The sequence below is a fragment of the Perca fluviatilis genome, chromosome 8 (assembly GCF_010015445.1).
Source record: "Perca fluviatilis chromosome 8, GENO_Pfluv_1.0, whole genome shotgun sequence".
NCBI lineage: Eukaryota > Metazoa > Chordata > Actinopteri > Perciformes > Percidae > Perca > Perca fluviatilis.
The window spans coordinates 13,524,127-13,535,549 of record NC_053119.1 but is presented as its reverse complement, the minus strand read 5'-3'; the positions used below and the strand labels follow the sequence as shown (position 1 = coordinate 13,535,549).

At 41.4% G+C, this 11,423-nt stretch overlaps 1 protein-coding gene across 2 annotated transcripts in view; it reads right to left on the bottom strand.

Annotated features, from left to right (window-relative positions):
- Positions 1 to 11,423, bottom strand: part of wwox (WW domain containing oxidoreductase) — a 145,917-nt gene that overhangs the window by 39,729 nt on the left and 94,765 nt on the right. Inside the window, exon 9 of one of the 2 annotated variants that reach the window (XM_039807852.1) lies at positions 9,759 to 10,255. The exons of the other annotated variant lie outside the window; for it this stretch is intronic. Within the exon in view, the coding sequence (XP_039663786.1) occupies positions 10,154 to 10,255 (102 nt within the window). The 3' untranslated portion in view covers positions 9,759 to 10,153. Of the gene's footprint in view, positions 1 to 9,758; positions 10,256 to 11,423 lie in introns of those variants that run through there. 2 annotated transcript variants of the gene reach the window in all.

The following is an 11,423-nucleotide window of genomic DNA, read 5'->3' as shown; positions in this document are numbered from 1 at the left end:
GCTGGGTTCAAAGGTGCAAGGTCTTGTACTTCATATTAGAGCTAAATGCATGCAATACTGTGAGGCTATTGATCTTGCAAGCGAGTAAATGTGGGTACATTGTCACGCATGTAAATGGTGTGGCAATAACAGAGTGTGGGGGCTCTCTGCTGAAAACGATCCTGCACTCTGTCATCTCTGGGATGTCAAAGCTCATACGTTACACCGTTAAAACACCCCCATAACTCTACCACCCAATGCTAATCCTACAGCACAATAATATGTACGTGAGTGTGCGTGCATGTGTGTGCTGTGCATGTATACTACATGTGTGTGTTTATGCTACATATTGCTCAATCCCTTTAGTGCTGATTATGAAGGTGTAGATTGATGGTTGGCCTCGACACGGTGTTTAATCACATTGGCATTCCAAAGCAAAGAAAAATGGCAGTTGTAATGAATTAGCATAGTGACATCATGTAGGGGTCATTCATTAGCAGCGGTTCAGAAACTGCGAAGAGGTACAAGACCGAGGAATTGGATGGATGGCATTAGAATAATGTGAAGGGTCTAAAAGGGGTCTATTGGACCCTGTGTGTTAAAAGTCAGTCAAAAGAAAGTGAGAAGGAGACAGCAAGTTGGACGCGAGAGCTGAGCTGTCTGACAGGTTCACATCGTGGCACGCAGGCAGTAAAGACATATTCCTCAAGACAGGGTCTCACATACATCCCTCTGATTCATCCCCAAGCTACTGTCCAGATCCACCTGCTTATCCACAGACCTATTCCATATTGACAATAAACCAAAACAAAATGACTAAAAACACCAGCATACTTCAATAGAAGAGCCTGTTGGATGCTCCAACAGCGTCTGAAATCCCTTCCCTTTACATCTTTCCAACATCTGAATTTGGGGGGCTTTCCAAATCCGACGTTCACAACCACTTCATGCAGCAATTGGCCAAGGTGTACGAAAACAAGAAAAAACATTTCTTGAACTTTTGTGTACAACTGAGTGCAATACAATGATGGCTTTACAGGACATACTGTCTGAATATGTCCTATTATACCCATATTTAAATGCTCATCTTGTCGTCCCGCTCTGTAAAAATCAGTTTTTTAACAACCTTCGAGTGTGGCTGTTCAGAACGGCTATAAAATCATATTTTTGAGCAAACTCCAGGCCTAATGCTACCGTTGGATTCTCACAAAGGCTGAACAACAAGACTAACTGGACGAAATATTACCAAATGACCTCACAGAGGAGAATTGAACATGAGTCTTTCACTTTTAAAAGGTTTCCCAAAAGTGGCACAGTATTAATCGTACAACACTTGAGCCTTTCAGAGGCTAGTGAGCGTGTCCTGACTAATACAGATTTCAACAGCTACTCAATACTCATATGGACACAGAAGGAATTCATGTCTCCCACACGGCTACACACACACACACACACACACACACACACACACACACACACACACACACACACACACACACACACACACACACACACACACACACACACACACACACACACACACACACACACAATAAAGGAAACAGGAAGAAGCCAGAGAAGATGAGATACTGGGAGGAGAGTATAAGAGCTTGTGTTCATTACAATCAATTAGGGTCAAGTTGAGAGCAGAGCCGGGTGGTGAGGTGTGGGGGGGTGGTGGGGAATGGGAGGCAGCAGAAAGAAAGGACGAGGGCTAGGGGGTGGCATCATGGCAAATGTGGAAAGAGGGCCAATTAAAGTGAAAGCAAGGGGAAATATGAATGATTTAGTGCTTAAACACACATGGACAGACACACACATATCTATGGAAAGCACACATCTATTGAATGTAATGTCAAGCTCAGTGTAATCCTACAGGAGCTGCAGTGCTGTGTGTTTTGTTAGTGTGGACATGAAACCTAATAACTAAAGGATGAGTGAGTAGCCTACATGAAAGGACTTGTCAGCCTCCTCCCCAGTGAACACTTTCAACTCTGCAGCCCTCATGCCACACTTTCACTGCTGTTTGACTTTTACAGGAATTTCACAATCAAGTTTGGAATCGAGAAAGGAGAGGAATTGACATCAGTTCAAGTTCAAATGACAATCAGTTATATCGCCACCTTCTATGGAGGAAATATTTATTCATAATTCAAATTGAAAGTCCAAAGAGAAATTGAAAGTCCAAAGAGAAAACAAAGCGAGATGAAATTAAAAATAATATTATTTTTTTCATTTGGCTTTGGCTTTTGAATTTAATATTTGGCTTTTGAATTTCAATTTATCATTGGCTTTTAATTTTCATTTAATATTTGGCTTCTGAATTTCAATTTAACATTGGCTTTTAATTTTCATTTAATATTTGGCTTTTGAATTTCAATTTAACATTGCCTTTTCATTTGGACTTGACACATGTCAATGTAAATGAGGAGGCGTGGCCCAAAGGCTGGTGGGAGGGTCTGAAACAAAAGGGGTGCAGAGGCACCTTATGAACAGCAGGGGGAGCTGACTGCTGAGGAGCACACTGTTGAGCGTCTGTCTGCAGCTTCACCAGCTTGGCCAGGCTTGGCCTCTTATTTCACATGATAGAAAATGATGATGTAGGCTAAACACAAACGACATTTCATGCAACAACCGTGAAGTTTTCATGTAGTTACTATAATTGGGCCCGTGTTAGTGAGGACTACATTAGGACTGTATTTAAAGCTGATTCTGGTTTCCAACTTCGCACTAGGTGTGTCTGTTTAAAACACGGACTCAGACAACTTCTTTCTTTTGATGTTATATTTAATCAAGGAACAGTAGAAACATGGGTGTGGGTAGCTCTGCTACGTGTGTTTGTGTGTCGTCAGATCTCGAGGACGCACACAATCTCAACCGGATCGTCATCGCCCGAACTGCGACCTCTCCTTTTTCTTTCTCTCACTTTTTCCTCCGGGTGGTGTGCGCGGTGTGAGGTGCGTGTCCGCGCTATTCTCCAACATTTACTCACAACAATCACTCCTGATTGACGGCCTTTTGTACGTAGTAGCCCGTGTAGGCTACTTTTTCATCATCATTTTCTATCATGTGAAATAATAGGCCAAGCCAGCCTGGTTGTGAAGCTGCAGACAGATGCTCCCCAACACTCAGCTCCCCCTGCTGCTCATAAGGTGCCTCTGCACCCCTTTCGTTTCAGACCCTCCCACCAGCCTTTGGGCCACGCCTCCTCATTTACATTGACATGTGTCAAGTCCAAATGAAAAGGCAATGTTAAATGGAAATTCAAAAGCCAAATATTAAATGAAAATTAAAAGCCAATGTTAAATTGAAATTCAAAAGCCAAATATTAAATGAAAATTAAAAGCCAATGTTAAATTGAAATTCAAAAGCCAAATATTAAATGAAAATTAAAAGCCAATGTTAAATTGAAATTCAAAAGCCAAATATTAAATGAAAATTAAAAGCCAATGATAAACTGAAATTCAAAAGCCAAATATTAAATTCAAAAGCCAAAGCCAAATGAAAAAAATAATAATATTTTTAATTTCATCTCGCTTTGTTTTCTCTTTGGACTTTCAATTTCTCTTTGGACTTTCAATTTGAATTATGAATAAATATTTCCTCCATAACCTTCAGCCATTAAACTGGATTTCCAATTACCTAGACTGAAGGACCTGAACGAGAGGCAGCCACCACAGCCGGTGTGAAAGTTCAATAGATTAGCGAGTCAGTAGAAAGTAAGATTTACCACAGGAGGTAAGCAGGGCTTCCCCAAATACATTGGTTAGTGGAGGTAGTAAGCGCTCCATTGTGTCTACTTTTCCCAATTTGTAACTTGTTTCCTAACATTGTGACGTGCTGCTCTTAGTAATTATTTCAAAGACGTGCATACGATGTGACCGATCAGTCAAACACCTGCTGCACTGAATCACACAGATCCTGACGCATTTCAACTCAGTTTTAATGCAGTTACTTGATCAGTGTTTAAACAATCACCACACCTGTTAAATATGTGGTCTTTGCTGTGTGATGCGTGCTTGGTAAAAAACAAAAAAAACAAAAAAAACAATCTACGGTCAAATCTGCAGCTGGAACAGCTGTCTTATTAGTTAATAACCTCAAGTGTGAAAGTCTGTGACTTAAAGAAAACAGGATACACGTAGCCTCAAAATAAAAAAGCTCTCCCCCTCATACATCTCTTTTCTTCTCCCACACCGACACACACACACACACACACACACACACACACACACACACACACACACACACACACACACACACACACACACACACACACACACACGCTCACACAGAGTGCAGCCCTATGTGTGTTTGACTCATCTAAGTGAGATAATCCAGTTTTCCGGATGAATTCGCCTTTGTGTCCCGAGGGCAGAGATTAAGATAAAGATATTAAACAAACAAGAAGCCCAACTCTCCGCTTCCCCCAGCTGCCCGTTTCTCCCCCCAGTATCAGCCTCTTCCCTCCTTCATCTCATCCTCCCCTCCCTGTGGCCGAGTCAAGCTTGTTGCTTCCTTTTTCCACTACACTCAGACAGCAGGTCTGATTTTGCTCCAGAGAGGTGCAGGTCCTGAGCAGTCAGTCATATAGTAAGTCAGTTAGGTAATGCACAGGGAGAGAGGAGAGTGTGTTGATCTGAAATGAAGCTACCTCCCCCCTCTGCTCTGCTCTTGCGGCAAGGTTGACTGGCTCCAGATCGGAAGAATAAGAAAACATGTCAAAGGCATTATCAACAGTACAACAGCTACAATTGAGCTGCCTGTAGAAGGGAAACAGAGGGTGAAAGAGAGAGTAGCTCTGCTATCTTCAATTCTAGTTAGCGCTGTACAGACGATATCAAGTGCCAGATTATCTATGCACCATGAGTGACCAGAGAAATACATTAAGTACAGACAGAGTGACCACAGCCTGGACATTGAGACTGGTTTACATTGGCATAAATAAAAAAAAACAGTTCTGCCAACGACAAGTGAATTGAGAGAGAGAATAAGTTACTACATAAAGCCAGAAGAATAACTAAGATCATTACCAATCATTATCATATCCCCTCAAATACTGACGATTCAAAACAATCCTGGACCGAAAAGAAAAGTAAATACTGTATAGTCGTACAGGGAAAAAACATGAAACTGTACTGAACTCCTTCTAAGTCTGTTGTGTTGAACTGAGGGGGAAAGCCACCAAGAGCTTGACTCATCTCATCTGAAAGTACATGGGTAAAAGAGTGTGTCGTCTCTTTGTCCATAGAGGTCAATGTTTTTATTTCGCAGCAGGAAACCCTAAACGTACATTGTAAACCTGGTGATGGAAATGGCAATAAAGCAAATCTGAATTCGAGAGGCTTTAGGTACCAGTTTGAATTCTTGAATGCCTTGAGAGAGACAGAAAGAGAGAGAGAGAAGGAGTTTTCTCTTAATGCACTGGTGTGTAGGAGGCGAGAGAGGGAGAGAGAGAAATGGGGTTGGAGGGAAGAAAGTCTTTGCTGAAAATCTCTCTCTCTCTCTCTCTCTCGCTGTCTGTCTCTGTCTCTCTCTCTACAGGAAGACATCAAACAAACACACCTGCTCCCCGGACCAATCCCCTCAGCACAGCCCCAACTCTCTGCCTGGCTCCGCCATAGACTCACACGCTCCCATTTCTCATTACACACACAAAACACATAAACGTACGCACACTCACACATGCGCGCATGCACACACACACAGTCCCATTCCTCATTACACACACCGAGAGCAGAGCAGTGAGAGATCGCGGAGAGCGAGCGGGAGCGGTGCTTTGGTGTAATGGGAGGAAATGTTAGTGTTTCATCTGGAATTGATGAAGTCTTGTTTCAGCGGCTCTCCCCGGAGCAGGGCCGCTGAGCACTGGCTGTGTAAATGAAGGGAGCAGCCCAGACTGGACCGGAGGAGCAGAGAGCCAGTCGATAGAGCTACTGGAGAGTCATACTGAACTGCTTAGAGACTCACAGCTTTAGGAGCAGGAGAGGGCTGTTTCACAAAATAAAATGCCTATACTGGTAACTGACGGGTAGTACAGACAGAGCAGTTTTTTTTTTATTTGTTTTTTTTAAGGATGAAGCACAGAATATCACTTCATGTTTTCCTGGAAATACAGCTATTAATGTGGGAAATGCTCTTTAAGGAAATCTGATTTTTATCATCGCAGCAAATTTCTGAAATAAATAAATAGTTAATAATAAAACAGCAAAGCAGTGGCAATGAAGTGTTGCAGAATTAAAGGAACCCCTGCCCTAAAGCAAACATATACTGTATACACGAGTCTAATTATTTATATATTTACATTTTGTTACAATTATCTGCTTTGTCCATTCTTATATTTGCATAATTTCCAATACTAAACTTTCTTTGCTCTTCTACTCATTTTTCACGGTCTTCTCTGGAACTGGTTCTTCAAACAGAACAACAGGCACTGATAAACCCTGACGTGGTACGTAAAAGACGAGCGAGAGAAGACTTGCGCGTGAGCCAGATCTTGAATGATGTAAGAGGTCTTAGATCTAATAAAGCCAGTGTGGAAGCTGATGTAAATGCTTGTTCTAATAAAACCCTGGTGTTAGGGGTTGTGCAGAAGCAGATTTAAGTGCTTGTTATAATCAGGCTCAACTGTACTCTCCAGTCAGAGAGTGTTGTCTCAGGTTAAGCAGACAGAGATGAAAGGAGGAGGAAAAGGTCACCTCTACAGACAGACTGCAATCTATTAAGTACTGAGGAGAAAGACACAGATTTGACTTTTCAAACTATAACGGTGAAACAAAACTAATCAGAAGACTTGAATGATAACTTTTTGCTTGCTGTAGCAAAAGCGTAGTTGTATTTTAGAATGAATGTAAATGAATGTATATTTTGTGTTGTACTTTTATTTATACATGTTACATACCGATTTAAGTAAGCTTATTAATAAAGGGCTTCACAATAAAAGACAACAACAAAACACATAAAAGAGACGCAATATAAAAGTAATACATAAAATACTGCAGAGATGGAAATAAATTGAAAACAACCGTTCACTTACATAGACACACACATTCTGTATAGGGCTGCATAATTTTATCAAAACCGCATTATGTGCAATATCCAAATCGGAAGGGGGCGCATTATTTGTTAAAGGCAAAATATGTGTGAAACCATTCTGAATTAAGTATTGTGGTGCAGCAGAGACGTCCAGGCCTACAAATCCTATCCTACAGACTAAAGAAAAAAATCTTTGTTTGGTATAGATTCTCGCAAAAATCACACTATAATAATTTTTATTATATAATAATAATTAATTTTAATATTTTTCAATGAAAATGAGAATAATGATTAAAAAAAATTAGCATTCCCTCCAATATCACGAAACATGTCACAATTGCAACAAAAGTCAAAATAATCGCAAGTGGATATTTTCCTCAGCCCTGCTGCAATGCCTAGCCTCAGCAGGATGGATGTTTAAACAAAAGTACACACAAGCAGAAAACCCACAAACAGTAGCATTTATTTGCAATGTAGTTAGAAATGAACAGTGTTTGTGTAATCGTGAGATCCGTACGAGTTCAGACAGAAGGAGGGAATCCGATCAAACATTTTAGACTGTGACTAACAGAAAGAGGCCCATTAATCAGAACAAACATGTAGGCAGTCCAACACTGTTCATACACATGGCCTCTTATGGGACAGCTGTTATAAGGGTTGGCTCAGACTTAACTGACACAAACAAAGAGAAAGAGGGGGCGAAAGCCTCAGTTAAAACCTCTGACTCCTCATTCATAACTGACCAAACAAAACCCACTTCAGACTCCACACAAACACACACAGACAGATAAACAGTACACAGGGCCATCTCAGTCTGACTGGGCTAAGAGAGAAGAGATTAATTAACATTTTTATGCATATGAGGCGTTTGTGTCTAATTATTTCTGTTATTCCAGCAGCAGCAGCAGGCTTTGATGTGCCAGCGGTGGATTTAAATAGAGGGAGATTTCCATCACATCCTCCCTCTGCGTCACAGCCAGGCAGGAGACAGAGACAGCAGAGAATACACACTCCGCTGGGACCCACACATACACACTGTCTCGTCTTGCACAAACATTTTCACACACACACACACACACACACAGAGTTATTTTACATCAGAGGAAAATGCGTTTCTGTGTACCCCCCCTTCCCAATTGAAGCGGTTGAGTGTTAGAGATGTGGAACCCTTAATTGGCAGAGCATTCATCAGTGTGTTATCTATCTGAGGGAGAGAGGGCCTTCATGGCCTGTTTGGTGCTAGTTTATGAGCTGATATTAAAGCCAGTTAAAGTACATAAAGGGGATAAACTTTTACAACCTGAACTTATAGCCAGAAACACAGGCAGCGTCATAAAGGGCCGATGTACACTCTGCGCACACAGCACCGCCAGGTCAAAGAGTCTACAGTAACTCTGAAATATCTGCGAATCAGTAAGAAATGGCTCTGCTTTATCTGAACAACAAGAGACTCTCAAAAAACTAAACAAACAACGATGGTGTGTCAGCAGCAAGGCAGTTTCAACTGAATTTAATTTCCTTTTACAATGCAAGCTATAATAAAAAAAAGAAAGAAAAAAAAACGTAAAGGTACACTGTGGAGTTTTTGACCACAAGTTGTGCTATGGAGCAATGTTTTTACAAGTGGGTCCCCACTTTGTTTGTATCATTCACAAAACGAGGACACACATGAATGTGCACAATCAGGTGGGAGACAGTATACAGTATACACACTCCTGCTGCTAGTTCCAGGCTATTGCACTGATCAACAGTTGGCGGTGGCTAAGAAGCAATTCACTCTCATAAACATGTACACAATGCAGGATTTCACATATTAAAACATTTGCAAATGTATTTGAAGGAGGCATTCAACACATATTTTAGACCTTATGGATACACACACTGTGTTATGGTAAGGAACACTAAATATGAACATGACTTGTTATGTTATTGTTCGTTAAAAGGAAAAATCCAGGGCACCTTCAAATTTATAACTCCAATGTGATACTGATGTTGATACAGAAATTAAACTTGTTTTAATTAAATTGTTATAACTATATTAAATTAAACTATTTAAAACCGTCTGAGAGGCAATAACTATTAAAGTCAGCCATGTTATTCTTATATTTTTGTACATGACTACTGGTCACAACATTTTACTAATTTTACTGTCAAGCTTTGGGAAGTCAACACTTCAAGGGATTTCCAGGGGACTCCTTTATGTTTTTTCCATTTAATTTGATTCAAAAGCAAGTGTTTGCTAGCCTGGTCCTACCAGACTCTCGTACATTTCATTTGTCCAGAGAGTCTGGTCACTCTCCATTGACAAGTGTTAACTTCCTTGAAGGCGGGTACTCTGTTGAAGTTTAAAACTATTGGATCTGCCAATCGCTAATGTTTGGTCGTGACGTATGTCATGCGCATGTGCAACAAGAGGGGAGACCGACAACAACTATCGGCTTATATTTAGCATTAGCATCGCTATCGTTAGCCTCAGCCAACTCCTTCACCACTAACGGAGCGAGCTGGAAAATCAAACTTTTTCCGAACCCCGTGGGGAGGACGGCCACAACATCATGGCCACCAGCACAACTCAGCAAAGATTGTTCTTCCTCGGGCTTTAACTTCTGGACCAAATGGCTTCGCTCGCAGCTTTCTAGCGCGCGTCCTCAACGTCATCGTTCTCAGCCACTCCCTCTGTTCGCTGATTGGACCGCCAAATATTTTGCCAGAGAAAACCCAAGAATATACCGCAAACCCAGACGGAGTACTGATGGAAAATGAAAATTGAGCGGAAGTACGTATGAGGGCAGAGCCAGTGTTTGCTATGATTTCTGTTAAATTTCTTTAAAGATTTAAACTAAACTAAAAGCTGTACAGGGATTGTGATTCTTGCCCCAATCAGGGTCGCTCTTGTTGAAGTCTGGGTTTACCAAATCTCCCCAGCAGAGGTGGTGAGTAAAATGTTAGTGTAGCAAACAGTCATGATGGAGAAAAATATGTGACAAACAACCAGGATGACAAATACCTAAATTTCCCTTTAACTCACTGGCCTCATTTTGATAAAACCTAAGTTAATTCATAGGGTAAAAGGTTTAGTTGCTTTTCTTTTTTCTTTCTCTATTATCTTATAATCTCTCTCAGCCAGGAAGTTGATGTGTCAGGAGAGTGGAAACTTAAAAGCGGAGACACCCAGCAATATGGCCTGGCTTGTGGAGAGACATGGAGGAGACTGCCGGAGAACCGCTGGCAAAGAGGCAGTCTGAGTGAAAGACAAAGGCAGACATAAAGAAAGGAGACAAAGTGTCAGAAAAGGGAGAGAGTGTGGGAGAAAACACATCTAAGAACTGTGTACAAACAGGGATCAGAGAGGCAGAGAAATGAGGGCTATTCCTGAAGGGGCTTTTGCATCTGATCCCACAAGTGTTCCCGCCACGCCCGCTATAATAATGTGAAAGCTTGAAACAAACATTGTGATAACACCATGCCACTGTATCCTGTCACTCTGAGCCTGAGGGAGCCAAAAATACCAGGTATCCCTCCTGTTTCATAACTCCTGACACCTGACACTGCCTAGTCTCCTCTTGAGTTCTCCCAGCTTACATTCATCCTCACATCACTGTCAGGTAACACACACTCAAACACACACACACACGTGTATATACTGAATATGGACCCTAACATGTACTCCACACACATTATCATGCATGTACCTGCATGCGCGTTGCCATGAGTTTCAACCACATTATAAAATATTCGTTCTATTCATAACATCCTGCAATGTTGGGGAAGTTATACTCTCCATTGACTCCACAGATAAGCGCCTCACTTCAATTACATGTAGTGAACCCAGCAGGGCTCTAATCTGCATGTTAGCACAAGGATAACTAGCTTTCTCTTTCTGTCCAATCTCCCCCCTTTTCTTTTCTGTCTGACACTTCATGTACTGCTGATACGGATCACAGAGTGTATTATCACAGAGAGTATGGACTGCGCTATCAAAGTGGGGAGTATTACTGGCTGTCTGTGAATGTGAGCACATGGCATATGGGTATGCATTTGTGGGGTTAATAAACAGACTATCCAGGTCTTTTTAACAGCCCAAAAAGCCCTGATCTGGTGACCATCAGTTCCCTTGGCTTTGTAGAGCAAAGGTTTATGGTGAGTTCATTTTTTTCCAACCCACCTCAATGCTTTATAGCTCTGTGTAGTCATATGTTATTTTGGGAGGAATCGGTCTTCTTAAAAGGTCTTTGCAGTGAAATATCTGCAGAGATTACGTAGGCTTTTTTGATATCATGCAGAAGGATTACAAACAGGGCAAAGCAATACACATTATGTCTCATGAGAATACATACAATGCAAATAGAAATCCAGATGTGTCAAGTTTTCTTCACGGTGCTCTCTCTGGAGTAGCAGCCTAACTGCTC